General features: G+C 50.9%; 1 protein-coding gene across 1 annotated transcript in view; it reads left to right on the forward strand.

Moving 5' to 3' along the window:
• Positions 1 to 21,125, forward strand: part of Mad1l1 (mitotic arrest deficient 1 like 1) — a 310,787-nt gene that overhangs the window by 57,807 nt on the left and 231,855 nt on the right. Inside the window, 1 exon segment of the mRNA NM_001109387.1 lies at positions 7,461 to 7,547. Within this exon segment, the coding sequence (NP_001102857.1) occupies positions 7,461 to 7,547 (87 nt within the window).

Below are 21,125 nucleotides of genomic sequence, written 5' to 3' on the forward strand. Positions count from 1 at the left end.
GACCTTTTTCCCTTACTGCTCTTAATATTCTTTCTTTATTTTGTGCGTTTGGTGTTTTGACAATTATGTGACGGGAGGTGTTTCTTTTCTGGTCCAATCTATTTGGAGTTCTGTAGGCTTCTTGTATGCCTATGGGTATCTCTTTTTTTAGGTTAGGGAAGTTTTCTTCTATGATTTTGTTGAAGATATTTACTGGTCCTTTGAGCTGAGAGTCTTCACTCTCTTCTATACCTATTATCCTTAGGTTTGATCTTCTCATTGAGTCCTGGATTTCCTGTATGTTTTGGACCAGTAGCTTTTTCTGCTTTACATTATCTTTGACAGTTGAGTCAATGATTTCTATGGAATCTTCTGCTCCCGAGATTCTCTCTTCCATCTCTTGTATTCTGTTGGTGAAGCTTGTATCTACAGCTCCTTGTCTTTTCTTTTGATTTTCTATGTCCAGGGTTGTTTCCATGTGTTCTTTCTTGATTGCTTCTATTTCCATTTTTAATTCCTTCAACTGTTTGATTGTGTTTTCCTGGAATTCTTTCAGGGATTTTTGCGATTCCTCTCTGTAGGCTTCTACTTGTTCTCTAAGGGAGTGAGTTCTTTATGTCTTTCTTGAAGTCCTCCAGCATCATGATCAAATATGATTTTGAAACTAGATCTTGCTTTTCTGGTGTGTTTGGATATTCCGTGTTTGCTTTGGTGGGAGAATTGGGCTCCGATGATGCCATGTAGTCTTGGTTTCTGTTGCTTGGGTTCCTGCGCTTGCCTCTCGCCATCAGATTATCTCTAGTGTTACTTTGTTCTGCTATTTCTGACCGTGGCTAGACTGTCCTATAAGCCTGTGTGTCAGGAGTGCTGTAGACCTGTTTTCCTGTTTTCTTTCAGTCAGTTATGGGGACAGAGTGTTCTGCTTTCGGGCGTGTAGTTTTTCCTCTCTACAGGTCTTCAGCTGTTCCTGTGGGCCTGTGTCTTGAGTTCACCAGGCAGGTTTCTTGCAGGGGAAAAGTTGGTCCTACCTGTGGTTCCAAGGCTCAAGTTTGCTCGTGGGGTACTGCCTAAGTCCTCTCCGCGGCGGCAGCAACCGGGAAGATCTGGGCTGCTCTTTCCGGGAGCCTCCGTGCACCAGGGTTCCAGATGGCGTTTGGTGTTTTCCTCTGGCGTCTGAATGTGCAGAGTGCAGTCTCTTCTGGTTTCCCAGGCGTGTCTGCCTCTCTGAAGGTTTAGCTCTCCCTCCCACGGGATTTGGGTGCAGAGAACTGTTTATCCGGTCTGTTTCCTTCAGGTTCCGGCGGTGTCTCAGGCGCAGGGGTCCTGCCGCTCCTGGGCCCTCCCCTACGGGAACCCAGAGGCCTTACACAGTTGCCTCTTGGGCCAGGGATGTGGGCAGGGGTGGGCAGTGTTGGTGGTCTCCTCCGCTCTGCAGCCTCAGGAGTGCCCACCTGATCAGGCGGTGAGGTCTCTCTCCCACGGGGTTTGGGGGCAGAGAGCTGCTGCGGGCCGGGATCCGTGGGTCCCTGTTTCCTTCTCTTATTTCTCTCTCTCTCCCCCCCCCCCGAGTGTGTGTGTGTGTGTGTGTGTGTGTGTGTGTGTGTGTGCACATGCACAGGTTGACATGAGGGTTCCCACAATAGGTGTCCACCTTAGTGTTTGGTGGACAGGGTCTGTTGGTGAAGGTAGAGCTTGCTGTTTGGTCTGCACTGCCCTGGCTGCCCAGTGAGTACAGGGATTTCTCTGTCTCAGCTTCCTGTCCTGCAGCTAGAGGTTTGCTCGGCTGTGCTCAGCTGTTGCCGAATCAGAACTCATGCTTGTGCCACGAGCACCTTGCCCAAGGACCCATCTCCTCAGCCTACACTTTATGCTTTCTTTCAAAGTTAGAATGTCTTGGATACAAACCTGGTATGGTGGCACTCATCTTTAATCCCAGTACTTGGGAAGTGGAGGCAGTCAAAGCTCAGTGAGTTCAAGGCTAGCCTGGTCTACATGCTGAGTTCCAGGTTTGCCAGGACTAGATAGTAAGATGCTGTCCTCCCACCTCTCCACTAAATAACTTAGGTACATAGATCTTTGATTTCTCTCTTAAGCAACTTTAGGGATCGAATCACAAGCCTTGAGTATTTAGATAGAAGGCCCTACTCTCATGCCAGCGCTCTCTGTGTCTCTGTCTCTGTCTCTGTCTCTGTCTCTGCCTCCCCCCCTGCACCTCCCCTTCTCTCCTTTCCTTTCTTTCCTACCCCTCCTCCAGATTTCACCAATACTCCTATAATGGCCTCATTTGTAATGCAAGTGATTTGTTATACGTGCTGAACCTCATTTAGGAATGGTCTGATTGCTTGGTTATAAATGGTTACAGTTGGGTTTCCATGTGTTAATTTGTCATGGGACTAGCATATTAGCTTTTTTTTTTTAAAAAAAGAGACTTTCGATAGCACTTGCTTCTATAAGGTTTCAGAGATAAACTTTGAAGTAAGTAGCCATTGGCTACTATTACTGAATTCATTTTCATGGTTCAAACTATTTAAGAAGGGATGGCTGGACTGGCTCGGCATGTGAAGGCACCTGCCACTAAGCCTGGTGACCTGTATTCGATCCCTAAGACCTACATGGTGGAAGGAGAGAGCCAGTTCCTACAAGTTGTCCTCTGACCTGCACGCGTGTGCTATGCCATACAGCTCCCACATAAATAATAAATAATAAATAAATAAATAAATAAATAAATAAAATTTAACAACATTTAAGAAGCTTATAAGAAGCTTATAAACGTATAGCGGTATGTCTACTGAATATTTTTTTTTACTGCCTCCAGGAAGCTACTTCTACCTTCTCCTTTGGCCCCTACACCACTCTTGGCATATAACAGGCCAACACAGTTGTGCTTAAATTTTGGTTTATTCAGATGACCCAGAGTATTCACTTTCTGCTTCTCTTTTCTGAAGTAATGTGTTTTGTAGGTTTTTGATTCCGTGCGTGCACGCATGTGCGTGTGTGTGTGTGTGTGTGCGCGCGTGTGTGGTGTGTGTATTCTATCATCTGGGTAGACTGGCCAGTCACACTGAACCTGCTTTTGTTTTTCCCAGTGTTTGGGCCTGGAGCCCAGGCCTGTTCACGTGAGCAGCCCTTCTGCCAACTCAGCCCAACACTGGACTTCAGATTTTTAATCCAGTGTCTTGACTTCGGATCCAGGCAGAACTTGGCTGGATGTATTTTATAGAACGCTCTCATGGGTTTCCATTCGTTGTGTGTTTGGAGTCTCTGCAGTGAGGAGCCAGGATAGAATCTAAGGTGAATCCCTCTCGTGACGGATACCTCATGGGGAAAGAGATGGGCAAAGATGGCTGCTGGTCAGGGTGGACTTTGGGTCTAAGCAGGTCCCCCTGAGGAACAGGGTGAGGTGGCAAGGCTCAGGGTTGTAGATATGTAGGCTGGAGCAAGCTCAGTTACAGACAGGGGACAGGACACCTCAAGTGACAGGAAAGTTGTGTGCATACCACAGGAGAAGCAGCCCAGGGAGGGACATGCAGGGCCCAAGCAGGCAATCTGGTAATGGCTGGAAACTGGAACATCTGCCTTCCTGTCCCTCTCCTGGCCAGGCCATCTGTGTGACCTCATTTCCAGAAAGGAGGAGGGATGTCATGTGACAAGGGCCTGCCGTTCCTTTGCTACTGTGGCAACCTCTGCCTGAGACGGCAGCTGGCCCTGCCTTGCTTTCCTCAGGGAGAGGAGCTGTCCCTTTCTGTGCCTGGAACTGGCAGCTTTGGAAGGTGGATGAGTGATAATTGCCCACCTCATGGTCAGGCTATCACAGGGTGGCCCTGAGCGCCAGTGACAAGATAGACTTGTCCCTCTTGAGTGTCTCCCGAAGCCTTAGTGGCTGTGGCCTCAGCACCTGAGATTCCAACTCTGCTGGGTGGCCTTAGTGCTATGGGCAGCAGGCATGGCTGCTGTAGGTAGATCTGCAGTGCTCGGCACAGCCCACAGCTGCTATGCAGTGCTGGCTTAGTATGACGTATGCTCATCCCCTGTCCGACTCTGTACAGTGGCTCATCAGTCCCAGGCTTGTAGCCCCTACATCAGCTGGAGAAGCCTGATTCTGTGTCTGCATAGCTGTGAGTGCCCATCATCCTTTCAGCTTTTAGCAGAAGTTTTTGCTGTCTGATGTGTTCTGTTCTGGACTTGGCATACTTTTTGCAAGAACAATACACCCATCTCGGTGGGGTGGGGGAAGGCCGTGTTCTCTCCTTCCCCTTCCTTTTCGATTGGGCCCTGGCTGAAGCCCAGTCCCTGCAGTTTTGGACCATGGTCTCAGCCCTGTGGCTTCCTATTCTCTGGAAAGAATGGCACCTTGGAAGAGAGCTCATGGCCTGGCGTTTGCTAATTGGGTCTGTGGCTGCTGCCACTTCATTCATTCTCGACACTGGTGTCCTCGGGATTGGGTGTCTTTCAGACACTGTGAAACCAGCACTTATGGCTTCAGTGAGAGCCATGGCACCTGCTATTAGAACTCAAAATAGCCGTGGTTGGGGCTGGAACTGTCTTCGCCTCAGAAATAAACTAGCGGGCTCAGGCCCACAGCATTCTATGCCTGCAGCTGAGTTTGTGTCACAATTCAGCTGTTCATGGAACAAAGAGACCTCTCCCCGAGACACAGAGGCCCCCTCCCCGCTCCCCCCATCAGACCATGAAAGGCCGCACAGCTGAAGCCATGGTTGTTGGTTGTTCGGCAGCAGATGCCACAGCTTGGGCTGCAGTTGGAACTGTCACTCCCCTGTCATCCATGTGTTAGAGGCCCCAGAGACCCCGAGTGCCTTCCACTTTGTAGTTGCGAAGTGCGAGTGTCACGCTCGCTGGACCGGACTGGCAGTGGTATTTTTAGGCCACAGTGGCACTCTGTGGGACGCCTTGTAGTTGAAAGCATTTTGCTAATCCCTCGAGTGCCTGGAAGCATCTCTGAGCAGCGTTACCACAGGTCAGGAGGCTTCTGAAGCACAGACACTTGGCTAGCACCTGGCAGTCATGCCCTGTGGACAAAGTGAAGACTGAGCCTATGGATGAGTCCCCTGTGATTCCACAGGTCTTGAGAGCCCGCCCCCATGCCTATGAGGCTTAGCATGGGAAGTGGAGGTAGATTGCCACCCTGACTTCCTGTGGGATCAGGCAGTCAGCTTGCTGGTCCCTGTCTCCCCTACCCCCACCCCAGTACAGTGATTAGAGGTATGTGCTACCACAACCCAGCTTCCCAGGACTTCTTCAGGATTGCTCCCCACCCCCACTCTGTCCTGTGCACTTCATTCTTTGCTCTTCACCCTGGTGCCAGGGCTCATGCCAGGCCGACAGCACACAGCTAGTGTCCTCTTCTCTGAGCTGGGTGCCTCTGGTGCCTTTCTCCCTTGTTGCCTTTTCTTGTTTTCTTAAGGTTTTTCTTGGTGGGGGGTTATTTATACCTACATATACATGTACTGCAAATTCTCTTAGAAAGTCACACAGTGCATAGAAGAGACCCTTGATTGTCCCCACCAACTTGGGCAAGCATATTTCCCACCAGGGTATAGTCTGTGAATAAAGGAACATACATGTTGTTTACTCTTCTGTATGTAGCTCAGCTGCAGAGTCAGTTTGGGCCTGGCTCTTTCTTGGGCATCCTTTGCCTGGCACTCATTTGACCTCTCGCCCAAACAACTCTATGGCCTCCTTGGGTTGCCCAGTGACCCACAGGGGAGGCTGTGGGGACTGGAGCTGACCTCACGGGTCTGCAAGCGGATGGCTGGCCAGGTGCTGGCGAATGCTCACTCTTCACCTCTCGAATGTTGTTTTCTTTTTAATGACCTCATGCTGCAGAGAGGGAAGAGAGGTTCTCGATGTATCTGCCTTTGGTGCTGTGGTAGAACATGTGCCTACTAGGCATGTACTCTACCTTTAAGGTGTGTTTCCAGCTCTTTACCCAGGGCTGGAGTGAGGTCAGAGTTCAGGACGATCGCACAATGAGCAGTTGGTTGGGTAGCTCATGTGCACCCAGGACTAACCAGTGTCTTGCTCATGAGTATGTAGGTCTTTGAGTTAGCGACCTTCTCCTGGCTCAGTGTCCTTTTTCTGTAGACTCTCCCATGCTGACTGAAAGCCTGAGAGTACAGTGTGAGTATGCGGGTATAGGAGGTGTCTCTGGGTGCTTTCTGTGCAGCCTGGCTCAATCCTTTCATCAGCACAAGCACACAGTTAGAGCCTGCTTTTTTGGGTGAAGCTGTAGGAGTTCCTAAATGAGTGGGTGGTGACTTCAGCGTGCCTTGTGCTCACTGTGGCCATAGTTTATGAGAGAAGCAGACACAGCTTCATCCCCTGCCCTCATGTGTAAATGGGTATGTACACATTGTTGTAAAAACATCATGAAATTCAGTATGCATCTGTGCCAGTCAGATGACCAGCCCACCTTGTGTCTACTTGCACTCACGGGTGCAGTGGACCTTGTACACCCAGGTAGTAGCTGGCTATCAGTTTTCTCACGGAAAGATGAAACAATAGAGACCAGGTCTGTTCCTGTCGACTGAGACAGGTGAGCAGAGAATTTTGAAGAGCTGGGAAGCATACAAGTGCATAGCAGCTCACTGCCGCACTTTCTTTCCTTTTGCTGCCTGATCTGTTTTGCAGAAGCAGCTGACTGTGTGAGGCCATCTGAGCCTGCCTCTGTGCTAGGTCATGGGTGGTGCGCTGTGTGTCTTGTTTCCTAGGCACAGTGCTGCTGTCCTGTGGTCTTCCTATTTTTCTAGCTAGAAAAAAGTTAAGACTTGTGTGCGTGCCTCGGTGCATACACATTTAGATGCCAGAGGTCAAGCTTGGGTGTTGTTCCTTGATGCTCTCCAACTTGTTTTTTTAGGTAAGAGTCTCTCATTGGTCAAAGATTCACCAAGTAGGTCAGGCTGGCTGGCCAGTGAGCCCTAGGCATATACCTGTCAGTGTCAGCGTGGAGCAGGTGCCACATCCGGCTTTGTATGTTCTTAATGTTTTTAAATTCCATTTTGTTTAATTAATAATTAATTAGTTAGTTGTGTGTGTGCATGTGTGTGTGCATGTGAGACTCAGAGGGACAGCTTGAGGGAACTGGTTCTCTCCTTTCATATAGAGCCTAGGGGATTGAACTCTGGTCCTCAGGCTTGGTGCCAAGTGGCTTTTTACCCATGAGTCATTTTGCTAGCCCAGCACACATCCAGATTTTTTTTTTCTTTCTTCTAAACATGGCTTCTGAATTTGGGTCTTCAACTGAGTGACCTCCATTCAGGAGTCAGTAAGGTATATTTTGAATGTAGCCAACCCATCGAAGGGTTTGGACCTGGATGCTGTGAGTCCTTGCTACTCTGTACACGGGCTGCATAATGAACTTACGCAGACCTCTGAATCGTGGCTTGTGGTTTTCTGTTTTGTGTATACAATGTGGTCCATTTCTGGGGAGAGAAAGAACTAAATGTGTCTTCTTTATCCATCAGGACTCCAGAGGACCTTTCGAGGTTCGTGATTGAGCTGCAGCAGCGAGAGCTGGCGCTGAAGGAGAAGAATAGCAGCATCACCAGCAGGTAGAAGGCCCGAGGGCGTCTGGCAGTGTGTCTGCTCCGGGCACTTTGAGTCCTGTGTGCCTTCCTCCTTGTAACTTGGCGAGTTTATTTTCCATTACTGTCACATAGTACCCGGGGCTGGATACGTTTGAAGACCTTGTTTTAGGGTATAATGGTGGCATTATTAGGGTGTAGCTCTGCTAAAGACAGCAGGTGATAAGTCTGTGTGCAGGGCAGGCTTGCTTGTATATAGGAGAAGGCTAGAGGGGAAGGGTTGGGTTTTTGTCTTAATCGCTCTTTTGAGCAGTAGCCAAGGGTTTTTGAGAATTGTCTCAGTCCTTTGAAGGTCAGTGCACTCGATGACCTGAAGGCCCCCCACTCCACCCACCTGTGTATATGAGTGCTTCTGACAGACTCGTTTATAAACTGCGTGCATGCAAGTCACAGTGTTGGGCGTGGCTGTGCCTCACTGCTCCATGGTCGGAAGCGTGGGAATAGTTGTTTTCTCACATGCCACATAGCAGTGAGACTCTGGACCCACTTTGCAAATTCTAATTAAGTGCTGTTTACCACTGGGTACCCTCCTAGATCAGTAGCCTTGCAACTTCCAGGCAGCGTGTGACTTCAGATGGCCCCCGGGTTCATGCCTATGTGACGTGTGCAGCCTTGGGTGCTCACAGATGTGAACATTCTACTGGCCTATGCTCTTGATCACAAGTGATAAAATCTTGTGAGATGAACAGCAGGTATATTTGTTCCACAGTCCAGTAGGAAGTCAGGGCAGCTCTCACACCTCACCAGCCTGCCGTGCCCCTGCCCTCCCAACACCACACGCCTCCTGCGTCTTCTAGAGCCACTTTCCAAGCCCTGCACCAGCTGTGTGTGTGCTTTCTGCTTCTGCTCTGACACTAGAGTCTGCCCAGGCAGCCACAAGTCCCCCACTCCCATCTCACCACCCTTCCTCAGGTTCAGGGGTTTTCAGAAATCAGGAGAATGTCTCCCTTGAGACTCCTGGCTTCTTCTGAAGAATCCAGCCCAGGAGCAACTGAGTGGCGGTACTCAGAGCAGGGCATGTTTGAGCCAGGGACATGGCTTTCTTCAGTTACACCCCTGCCCCCACCACCACCTTGATGCATTCACCAATCTCAGTGTATTCAAATCCTATTGTGAAGGGCTTCACAGCCCAGCTCCCAGATCAGTGGATGGGGTCGGGAGCTTCTGTCCTCTGCTTTCTAGTCGTTTAGTGACGAGCTCCACCCTGAGCATTGTGGGGCTTGTACTAGCTTATTTCATTAGCTTGTTGCGAATATCAACATACAGGCCTGTCACCCAGTAGAGCCCAAGAGTTTTAGGGCTCTGCCAGGAACCAGAGATCGAAGTCAAACATGTTTGCTCTTCTTTCACATTGGCCTGGGCTCTTTGTCCATTTGCCCTGTGGCTGGCCACTTGGCGGATTTTGTGATTTTGAAGTGCCTTCCCAGGTCTAGTCTTATGTCCAGAGGCAAAAAGGAAAAGTCTTTTTTGAGTCCTATGGAATAAGGAAAGCTTTTCTGTGGCCACCATCCACCTGATCCCCTTCACTGACCAAAACTTGGCTATATGCCCGTCTATATCCTGTACTGACAGAAGATGGAGTTGCCATGGTGAGCTGAAGTCATCCCGTGTGTGTGTGTGTGTGTGTGTGTGTGTGTGAGAGAGAGAGAGAGAGAGAGAGAGAGAGAGAGAGAGAGAGAGAGAGAGCTCGTGAGAGCGTGAGCCACCTGAGGCAAGTGGGATGGGCTTCTGCGGAGCCAGAGGGAGAGCTGTGTGCAGCCACCAGGGCAAGAGCGCCTAGCGCTGACTTTTGACAGGTCTAGGAGGAGTAGGAGGAGCACGGAGCCAGCCTGTTGTCGTGGGTGATCCAGCCGTAGCTTTGTCATCTTATAGAAACAGCGTTTTCATCTTCATCACTCATTGCTAGTCAGAAGGAAGGGTTCTCATTTGAGTGCTGATGTCACTCTGAAAATTGGCTTCTAGAAGCATCTGCTTATGTTGGACACAATCACATCCATTTACTTGAGAAAGCTCACATGATAGAGATTGCCTTTTGCTTCCAAAGCCACTGTCAGATGAAACGGGCATGAAAGGTAATTTGGAATTAAAGCTGAACGTTTGCCTGCTGATCCTCTTCATTATCCTCTGACTATGGAATGGAATGAACTATTAAGGCAAGGGATCCTGTCTGCATTTCCCTCGCACCCAGTGGTTAGCTGCTGTGACGAGGAATGTTAAGACTCCTGTCTTAGCACGGAAAAGGGGCCACTGGCACACTTCCCAACATACCTGGCTCGTGTTTGCCAGTTGAGTCAACCTGTGGTTTGGCTTATTTTATGTAGGTTTGAGACCGGAATCTTGGAGTAGCCTGTGCCAGGGGCAGGCAGTGCTGGGGTAGGAGGGAAGGTCCCCCGGTCAGCACAGCTGTGGCCTCAGGCTATCCCATGGATATGCCTGGTGTTTTGCTTTCTCCTGTAGAATGCTGGGACCCCTAGTTAGCAGATCTCAGACAGGAGAGGCCTGGTCCACAGTGCTGTCTCTGCTCCCTGGGAATGTTTTTACAAGATGGGTTTCTGTGTGCTGGCCTTCTGTGCCTGGGTTCCTACAGGACCTGTGACCCCTTGTTCTTTGTGCCTTCTGTGGCCTGGAAACAGGCCTCTCATGGAGCTGGTGAAGTCCTGCCTGCCCTGAGAGTCGCAGAGCTAGGCTGTTGAGCTGAGGAATGGTGAGGGAACAGCTGTGGGGTTCTGGGGCTGGGTTTCCAGGGATCCTCGCTGGTGGGCAGGGGGCAGAAGCTCTCTTAGTAAGGTGGGAACCGGTGGGTGGTCACCGTGAAGTCTGCGCAGCCTGTGCCTTGAAACTGAGATGGCCTGGATTAAGGTAGTTGCTTCTTTGGTAGGGTGGAGAGTCACTCAGGAGATGAGCTGAGACGCTGTGTTTCTAGCCTGTTGTGTGCTAGGTCATGGTTTTGCCTTTCCCTTTAGTGCAGGTTCCAGATGGAACCAGACCTCAGTATGGGGAGGTGGCTAGGGTGGCACTGGCTTTGGTGTTTGGGTGGATTATTCAGCTTTGGTGCTTCAGCCCTTGAAGCCTGAGCTTACAGAGCAGGTTCCACCATTTTGTTTTTGGGACCAAGAGACCCTGAAAGGCCAAATGTTTTTCCTTGCCCTTTTAAAGCCGGTTAGGCAGGTTTGAGTGAAAAGGGAAGGAGAGAGCATGGTACACCCCGAGCTGCAGACCACAGAGTGCACAGGGCACCTGGTTTTCTTGCTTGTTTGTTTGTAGTGTGTGATGTGTGGCTGGGGAGGAGCAGGCCGCCAGTCCCACCTCAGGTCATGGTGCTGCATGGTCCTGGTCATATTTCACAGCTATGCGGGCCAGTGGCCTACATTCCCATCATGCTGTGTCCTTGTCCACTGTTCCAGCCCAGCTACTGATCATGTCTGAACTTTGCAAATAAATGTTTGCTGCTTTTGTGACTTTTAAACATGTTCTTTATTATACCCCTACACTGCTTTGCTGTTTGGAAAAATATGCCCACTGGCTGTTAGAAGACAGAGTTTGTGCCCCCTGCCCGTCCTGCCCCCATGTTTGTGGCATGTCAGTACCACCACTTGTGAGGACACTCACTCGAGTGTACAGCACCTCCCCAACCTGGTACACGAGTCAGCTGTGTCTTCTGGCACTAGCTACGTTAGTGAGTTGGTGTCAGGGACCCATGCCTAGAAACCACTTCCTTGGAGCACTGAGGAGCTGCTAGATTTGGGCTTTTGCCTGTTGCCTGTTTCCTCAGTAGGCCTTGGCAAATGTGGGATAGAGCCATGCCTCTGGGAAGGCTGCTAGGCAGGGCTCTGACCTGAGCCCTGTGTGGGTGAGGTGCAGGGCTATCATCGAAGGAGGCTGAGCCACAGACATCATCTGGGTCTAGAAATGTCAGATGCTACCACACCCTAGAGTTTATAAGCAGCCAGGAGCAGGGAAAGTACTTCCTACCATTGAGATGGGATGGCCTTGATCCCTAGCTGGTCAAGCATGGTTCTGAGTTCATTAGACTGAAACATTCATTTGTTTTTTTGAGATACTGTCTTTTTATATTTCCTAGGCTGATCTGGAACTCTCTGGAGTTCCCTGTGTAGCCTATGCTGGTCTTGGAGAGAGAGAGAAAGAAAGAAAGAGAGAGGGAGGGAGGGAGAGAGGGGGGGAGGGGGAGGAGGAGAGAGACAGGGAGACAGACAGAGAGACAGGCAGAAACTCTGTGTGTGTGTGTGTGTGTGTGTGTGTGTGTGTGTGTGTGTGTGTGTGTGTGTGTGTGTTATCCCATTCAGCTGAATTTGTTCCTTCGTTTGTTTTCCTCTTTCCCTGAGTGTTCAGGTGAAAGCCCAGAGGAGGAACTGGCACTCCCATCTGCTGGGCACTGGTGTGTTTGATTAGTAGAAGATGGGGTTGGGATGGTAGTGGGGAGTAGGGGTTGGGAAGTGTGTCACAGGAGATACATGGATGGAGAAGAGACGGATGGATGGATGAACAGTTCAGTAGGTGGGGAGGACCTGGGAGTCTTTGCTCAGGTGAATGCTGTCTGTTGGAAGTAGAGAGCTTGTCTCTGCAGGGCTGTGTTGGGTGGGGACTGCATCCCTGGTGTTGGGCAGCTCTCTGAGGTGAGGACAAGAGCGGAAAGGTTTCTTTACAACATGTGTGCAGCTGGAGTTGGGCAGATTCCTGCTTGGTGGGTGACTGGCTTGCCTAGTGGGCAGGCAACAGTATGGAATCTTCCAAGAAGGTGCCGGTCTGTACATTCCCATCAGGCTGCCTGTCGTCCTCCTCAGCCATCCCGCACGGCTCACAGGCACCATCCCTCATGGATACGGATGGGGCTGTCAGGGCCTGCCGTGCGTCCTCAGTACTTTCGGACAGGATCTGATTACAGTGTCGGGGACCTTGCCCTCTTCTCTGTGCCAGTCTTGCTTTTTGCCCTGTCAGGCTAATAATGCCTCTCTTGGTTTTGTGGCTAAGGGGCTGGTAGGTTGCCTGGAGTGTGTGTGTAGATCTTAGATGTGTTCTCTGTTCAGTGTCCACTGCACTGGGCTGCCCAGCACTGTCCGAAAGCCTCCTTTGCTGTAGATGGGGCTCTTTCAGGTCAGGAGTTCTGGGGCTCAGGTCCCCCCTGCATTACCATCAAACTTGCCAGCTTTCTGTAGGTTGTGCTGAAGTGCAGTGTCATGCAGGGGGCTCACTGACTCTACAGCTAGGTTTTCATGTAGACAGACAGACACAGGGATGCTCCACTGTGCCCTGGCCAGTGTTGAGAGAACGGAGAAGCTTATGCAGGGATTCAAGGGGATTTCTGAGTTTCGATGGATAGGGAGAGGGGTGATATAGATAGCAGGGCCTCTTCCTCATCTGTGCGTACAGAAATCAGTGTCCATGAGTGTTTCCTTGCTTGGAATACTCTTCCTAGCACACACCAGGCAGTACTTGACCTATCCTGGGTAGGTGTGGTCTCCATTGCCTCATTCATTTTGCAGAAGGTGAGTTTGAACCCGGGTGGATCTGCAGGGAGGCAGTAAAAACAGAACTTGAACCCAACCTGTCAGTTTCCCAGGTGTCCATGCTATGTTGAGGTTGGAGCCTAGGCCACCAGGGAGTTCCTGACACAACTGCTGTTTCGGCCACTTCAAGTCATCTGGGCTTATGTAAGGCAGGGCTACCGGAGATCAGCTGTGTAGTGATGTGGACACAGATATCCCCTCCGCCCTTCCCTGCCCACTCCATCCAGGCCAGGCTGAGCTCTTGGGGCCTAGGCACTCTTTTTCCAGCCAGCTTTCATGAGCCGTGTGCTCAGCTCCAGGACGGTTCACATGGCCTCATCTTGTACCTATAGTCCAGGTCTGCTGCCTGGCAGAGCAGCCCATGCCTGCAGTCATGGGGCAGGGGCCAGGGGTGGGGGGCAGGCATGTTGAGTCCTTAAGTACCTGTGGTCCATTTGCCTCTTTGTTGGAAGCCAGTCTCCTCATGGGTGGACAGACACATTCCAGAATGGTGATGCCACAACAACATACCTACCTGCCAGCAGAGGGGCCGCAAGAAGAAGCAGTAAGTGGAAGGTATAACCCATCTGTGTCACAAAGGCTGTGCCCTGGCTTCCTCCACTGCCTCACAAGAGCGGTTAAGCTCAGAGTCCAAGTCATAATTCTTACCTGTTTGTCTAGGGCAGTTAGGCCACCCTCTCACAGCATCTTGTAGTATAATGAGGCCTTGTCACCCGTGTGAGTCAGTGTCCACATGAGTTATAGCACTCTTGAGCTGTCTAGAGGCCAGCTAAGCCAGTGACAGGTGCTCAAGATTAATGAGGTGGGACTTTTTTTTTTTTAACCTCCAAGGGGGTGTCACACTGTATCCTGGAGCCGTGATGGGGGAAACCGTTATTGCCGACTCCAAACTCCGGCTGCCTGTGTTTGACTCTCAGCTCTACCACTGAGGAACACTTGGTCCTTGGACAGTTTAATTAGCCTGTCCACAGTGAAGACACCTTTTCAGGTGGGATGTACATAGGAGGGTAAAAAATATTAAAGGATGTGGCCATAAAGGATACAGGCTAGTGTCTGAAGTGGCAAACGAGGGGCTGGCCAGGCATCACAGTTCCTCTTTTTTGCCATCTTCTATGTTTGAGGAACCACAGTGAACAGCTGCTATGACATGATGATTCTGGCATTAGGGTGCTCCCAGTGTGCCCCACTAGAAGATGAATTTTGGTAGTTGACTGCTGGTGACAGTTAGAGTGGCTGGGGATGGGCACATCTTCAATGGAGAAGATACTGGGATTTGTTATGGTTGATTGGGTGGGCAGGAGGAGAGGAGCAGTGAATAGCTCTGGCCTGGTCCATCTCCCATGGCTGTGTCCACTGCCAGGTCTTATGATCATTCCAGCCATTTACTGTTTGGGCATGAGCCAGTTCCTGGCCTGTCGGGAGCACAGGCGCGGCCTCAAATGTCTGTCTGGCTCTCCCCACTCAGTGAATGGGCTTTGGCAGAGCAGTTGAGCCAGCTTGCATTTGGTGAGCTCTCTCCATGTGTCCTCTGTGGTAGCCCCCATATGTATTTTAGGGATGCTGTGGGGCCTCATTCTGACCACATGCCTGTCTCCAGCCGCTCCAGGTCAGGCATTAGAAATTGCTGGTCACAATTCATTTGCCCCTAGATACTTGGCTGGGGCCTCTGGAGGAGCACCCCGAGAACTGTACTTTCCTTCTTGGGACACGGGGAGGAAACATCCCCTGTAGCCCAGGGCCTCTCTTTGCTGTGGACTGGTTATATCAGTCCTTGTTTCTGAGTCGACTGTTGTCTAGGCTCCGTACGGAGCTGGGGGAGCCTTAGGCTGTTGGCTGAGCTCCTGGCTTACAGTTGAGTGCTGAGGCTGAGAGTATGGTTGCAAACACTTCTGTTTCCCAGACTCAGCCAGGGAGGCCCTGCACAGCTGGCCAGACACACTGACCTCCCACTTGCTTTCTGTGCTGTGGTCTGTCTTTAATGGCCTCATCACCGGTCTTTTAGGCCCAGGGCCTGTGTCCTATCTCAGGTCTTGTTAAGGTGTGCGTCTTCCTTCCATGCTAGAATTCATGCCATTCTGTGCATTGCCTTTGCTAAAGTGACAAGCTGTATCATTCTTTCCTACAGTTGTCTCTAGACATCTGCTTTCCATGCAGCTGTCTGAGGGACACTTTATGACTCAGGTCACACCATATTGTCCTCACACCTGAGCCTTCTGGTGCTATGACCTCAGGGCGTGTGCAGCTTTCGTGCCAGGTCCTCACCACACCAGCATCCTCTGCTTCTGCACTGGCTTTGTCCAGGGTCTGTGCACCTGCTCGAGGCTGCCTTTACGCCCTCCTTCCCAATACATTAGCATTATGTTCTTGGCCTTATTTCCCCTGCTGGCTTGACAGAGCCATCAAAGCTAGGATTTTTGTTAAAAGGAATATATGTTTGCCTCTGTCTAACTCTGTCTGTGCTGCTCTGCTGTCTTCCTCAGTGCAAGGCCTGTGCTGGCTTTCCTTACAGTGAGCCAGCCAGCATCACAGCCATAGCACATGCTCTCTGCAGCTGAGGTGGAGGAGCCGGCACCATTGCAGGCCCACAGGCCCAGGGAGTTGGTCCTCTCTCACATCTTATCCAAGCCATGGGGTTATTGACTGTACTTGGAAGCCAGCAGGAGCCCTTTCTCCACTAGCCTGGACTAGTCTCCCTGTCTCCCTCTTGGCTGCTCTGCATTCAGTATCATCTGAGGTGTCACAGGGTGACTGCCTTTGTCCCCTCTTGTCCCACAGTTGTGTGAACTCTGAATGCACCTGCTTCTTCCCTCCCAACCTGTCAGTGATCGCACAGCTCTAGGATATGCTACACCTGTCCCCAGAACTTGAGGGCTTCTCCCCTTTCTCACCATTGCAGCTTGCCTGTCATCTGCTGTGGAACCCTCATGGCCTCCTAAGCGCCCTTCCTGATGTCTGCCTTCGGCTTTCTACCCCTTTGTCAGTTCACATGCTCATTTGGGTAGGACATTTCTCCCAGGTACTGTGTTGTTGGGAAACATGGCGTCTTCCTTGAGGAGACATGAACAGACACCTATTCCCCTCAAAGGGATCATCAGTAACTGACCAAAGTAACGATTCTACCTGCCTAGCTTGTAGAACCACTCAGTTTATTGGACTTCCTTACGTAAGAGCATGGTGTAGGGGTTACTTAGAGAAGTATAGGTGACCCCTACGCAGCCATGTCAACTGAAAATTCTCATGCCAGCATGGATGGACAGCTGCATAGCTGCATAGATGGAGCCGCTACGTCACTTGACGCAGCAGACACCTTCCGCATGCCGGCTGCTCCAGCACGTCTGAGACCACGAGCAGCAGGAACAGAATTATAGGCAGTGGGAAACAGGGAAAGAGGGCAGGGGGCCGGAGCCGGGATCTTAGGTGAGGATTTAATGATCCTTTTCCTTCTATGAGAGAAGATCAGCAGGCCTGTCTTTTTTTGGTGTTGGGGGGTGGGGATGCAGAGTTTCAAGACAGGGTTTCTCTGTGTAGCCCTAGTTGTCCTGGAATTCACTTTGTAGACCAGGTTTGTCTTGAACTCACAGAGGTCCACTTGCCCCTGCCTCTCAAGTGCTGCAGTTAAAGGCGTGTGCCACCACTGCACAGCGCGGGGCCTGTCCTCAGGGCTGTTTGTGAGGAGTCACAGTTGCTGGGTACGAATGGTAATAGCTGTTATGGTCACTGTGTGCCTGGTATCTAGTTCATCCCCAAGAGGTATTTACTGAGTAAATAAATGTCCTCTCAGCTCAGGAAGGAAGTGCTGGGATGGGTGCTCTTATGGACTTGTGCTGTTGAGTTGTCTGTGGCCTGTAAACTCATCTTTGTCTCACTTCCCTGTTGTCCTCTCTTCTGCCACTTGTGCCCCTGTTTTAGCAACTGTGGCAGCAGCAGAGCTGGGTACTTGGTGCCTTGCATTGCCTTTGGCTGGTCTGCCACTTGGCACCAGCGTGTACATAGCACCTGTCAGCTCTCAGCCTACCTGCTTCAGCCTGTGGTAGCTGAGTGCCTTAGAATTGTGAGTATGGCATTTGACTGGAGGCTACACCCTCATTTCTGTTCAGTGCCTAAGCAATAAGCTGTCCCCAATTTCCTCTCACATGGTACCTGGGGGGCATTCTGTGCTGGGTCTGAGGCTGTGCCAAGTGGGAAGAACCAGAGTTCAGTTCTGGTAGGGTGTTGTGTGCACTGGGCCTCAGCACAGATTTGCTGGCAGTGGCAATGCTGGGCAGCAATGCTGTCACCCTGTCACCCTGGGCTGAGACACAGGGTGCAGTGGAGACAGGTTTGTGTGTGTGTGAGAGAGAGAGAGAGAGAGAGAGAGAGAGAGAGAGAGAGAGAGAGAGAGAGAGAGAGATTCATGTACTTTTGTGCCTAGGCACAGGCATGGTGATACAGACGAGAGGAACTTGTGTAAGGTGTATGCATTCCACTGGCTATAAAAGCAGGTGAGGGGACATCTCTTAGCAGATGCTAAGATGTTTTGTTTTGATCCCGCAATACCTGAACTAGTGTTAAGAAGCTTGAAATTTACATTGAAATGTGGAGAACGGCTACTTGTGTCTGGGCTCTGTTCCCTTCTTAGTGACAGTGGGTTCGGTGGCCCTTCTTTGGAAGCTGGAGTCCCTCAGTAGGGAACCTGCCACAATCCCTCTATCCTGATTCTCTTCTTTAACTTTTGTCAGCTCTGGGTCAACACTGAGCCTGCCTCTCGGGAACCACTCACACAGTAACCTGGGCATGGCTCTGCAGGCTGCCCACACCAAGTTGATCTGGACTGCAGAATGCACTAGGCATTGTGGGATTTGACTGATGGGCTAGCCTAAGCTCAAGCCAGTTTACCTACCAAGTAATGGCTCCTACTTACCATCCCATCCTCTGACATGCTTATTAGACAAGGGCTTTGAGCATGGCGATGTAATAGTGTGCCTGAAGTCTGTTAGTCCCTGTGCACAGGATAGTCACCTTCCGTCTGGTTCAGACCGGTGTGCTGCTGTTGAGGTTAAGGGACCCCGTGGACACACTATTCTGCAGGGAACATGAGGGCAGGCAAGTTTTCTTCCTTCCAGGAACAGAACCCAGTAGCACTGTCTAGAGTCGTCTGCGCTTGAGCTGGGCCAGGCCTATGCTCTGAACACAGGGCAGCTTCGGAAGGCTTTGGCAACTGGCTGCAGTGCCCTGCTTTGGACATGAGATGGTGCCTGCAGCATTTGGAGCCCTGTCTGCTCACGCCTCAACGCTTCCTTCCACAACCTCCCCAGTGGAGGCCTCTAAGCCAAGTCTATAAATTTTGTGACCAATTAGTGGGAGTGAGGGAGGGGGATAGAGAGAGGAAAGACCTCGAGACGAGTGGGCGTCTGTCACAGGCATCTACCTGGAGGTCATCTCTCCGCTGTGTGATCTTTGCCCTCCCGTTCTTTTTGGGGTGGGCTGGTGAGCCAGAGAGAGAGAGAGAGAGAGAGAGAGAGAGAGAGAGAGAGAGAGAAAGAATGAATGAGAATGAATGATATAAGCCCCAACCCTAGCTTGGCCTTGACCCTGTTTAAGGCAACTCCTCTGTTTCAGCCTGCCTCTGTTCTGCTGCTGTGCCTTGAGACCAAGCCTCCAAAAGAATGGCTGGCGCGTCCTGTCTGCAGAGCCAGGTCCACTATAGACTGTTTGGACATACACAGTCCACTGAGGATGGACCCTGCGTGTGTGTGGCCGGTGCACACTCCTTCTTCAGGGGCCAGGTTGCTGTTCTCCAGGTCTGCCCAGCCCCACACCCCCAACCATGGAGTTGGGGAGGACCAGCGTTCTAGACCTGGCCCTCTCAGTCTGCTTGTGCTGGTTTTTCAACTAGGGGACCTGCCCTTAACATTTCTCACCCACACGGACTGTTGCTGTGTGTCTGCATATCCATATTTAAAATGGTATTTACATATTCATGGGTTTTTAAATAAGCTCTCATTGTTAAGGGATGTAGAAGTGGATAAAATGTGAAACTCCCTCTTTTATTCAAGCACCATAGAAAACATCACCCCCACCTACCCCAATGCAATCACTTTCTGAGCGCTTAGCTCTGTTGCCATGGGAGATTATTCTGGAAGCCAGCTGCCCTGACCCGTGGTCCTCTCTCAACTCTACCCTGCCCTGCCCATATCCAGCATACAGTATATAACATACAGCATAGCTCGCCAGTCTCCTCTGCCCACAGCCATGTCCTTGTCTTGTCACACTCTGGATCCTTCTGATGTGACCCTTACTTCCTGACAGAGCCCTGAAGACACCATCCCCATTTCTCCCCTCATTCATTTGTGCGTGTGTACATGTGTGTTCGTATGCATGTACGTGAAGGCCAAGGGTGTTTTCTTCCATTACCCTCACTTTTTGAGACAGTGTCTCTTGCTGAACCTGGCGCTCACTGATTTAGGTAGACAGCTTCTCCAGCGCCCTGTCTCTACCTTCTCATCGCTGGGATTGCAGACATCCACTACTGCCCCCAGCTTTTGGGAGGATCTTGGTGATCCAAACTCAGCTAGGGTTGGGGCTTATATCATTACACGCACATATACATTCTCTCTCTCTCTCTCTCTCTCTCTCTCTCTCTCTCTCTCTCTCTCTCTCTCTCTCTCTCTCTCTCTCTCTCTCTCTCTCACCAAGTCCCCCATTCCCACATCATCTCCCTACCCCTTTTGTTTGGAAGGAAAACTTAAGACAGATAGCACTCGTCATTTTAGAAATGGCAGAGTCAGAGATGCCACTGTCATTGCGTGTCCCTGCCCTGGCCTCAGGTGCCCCTCGTCCTGAGGCTGGTGAATAGGGACTTGAGGGACCAGCGTCTTGGCACTTTCCTTTTCTATGGAGGCAAGAAGCAACCACTCCTTTCTTCCTACATGGTTCTATAAGGACCACGGGTCAGAGGTGACCTAGGATTTCCAGTTTCATGTCTGGGAGCTGTCTGAGCCTTTACTTCTGGAATATGTCTTTAGGAAGCCCATTGGAAAGCTCTGTAGAGAGAGAGGAGCCAAGGACGGAAATTCAGTGGGCTACAGCCGCTGCTGCGGGGCAAGTCTGGGTAGGCATTGAGTAGGTTCCAGAGACCAGGGCTTTAGAATCCACAGAGGTGTGGCTGTGTTTTTCTGCTCAGTGGCTGGCTGGCCTGAGGCCGCAGGTCAGTGCAGGGCTTTAGGGTCTGGACAGTAAATACTCAGCTGCAAGAGCCTTCAGGGATTCTTACTTGACATCACCTTGACAAGTCAGACTTAGTGGGTGTACTTTCTTGTCTCTGCCCTCTACACCTCTTTCCTAAGCAGGGCAACATGTTTTGTCTTCTCAGTGAGGTCTTCTTGTAGACCTTGGTGTTTGGGAAGCCCGAGGAGACAGCAGTGCCTGTATCTGCAGATGCTCAGAAAACTGTATGAAGGAAAGAACAACTGAGCAGTGCAGTCATGACTGGAATGCAGGCACACTGCTGCCATTCCTTGGGACCCCTTAGGAGTGGCATCACTTCGCCTATCACCAGAGAGCAGTGAGAGCTGCCTGCATTTGTCAATGAATGGGAAGTGGCATTGGCCAGGTTACTGGTACTTGAGCTGCTACTAGGTCTTCTCTGTAGAGATCTAACTCTGGCTGGCTGGCTGGCTTGATGTGAGAGCTCTGTGGCTTGGATTGTTCTCAGGGCTAGAACCAGGGAAGGCAGCCATTCTGCTGAGGGAAGAGGTGCCTTGCTGGGTTTCAGGCTGGGCAACTCTCTGGCTTTACAGCCTTGGTTGCAGACCCATGAGCCTGGGCGATGGCTGTCCTGTGGCTCAGGCCTCAGGTGTAAACACTCCCAGCTCAAGGTCAGTCTTAGCTTGGCTGTGAGTGCCCTTGGTTTGACCCTGGAATTAGCATGCACCATCTCAGGGAGTCATATGCCTCTGAGGGGTCTCAGGGCCAAGTGTGTAACTGGGGAGAATGGGAGCTATGGCTCAAAAAGGTCTTGTGGAGATTCATGACCTCTAGA

Source organism: Rattus norvegicus, chromosome 12 (assembly GCF_021556685.1).
Source record: "Rattus norvegicus strain SHRSP/BbbUtx chromosome 12, alternate assembly SHRSP_T2T, whole genome shotgun sequence".
Classification (NCBI taxonomy): Eukaryota; Metazoa; Chordata; class Mammalia; order Rodentia; family Muridae; genus Rattus; species Rattus norvegicus.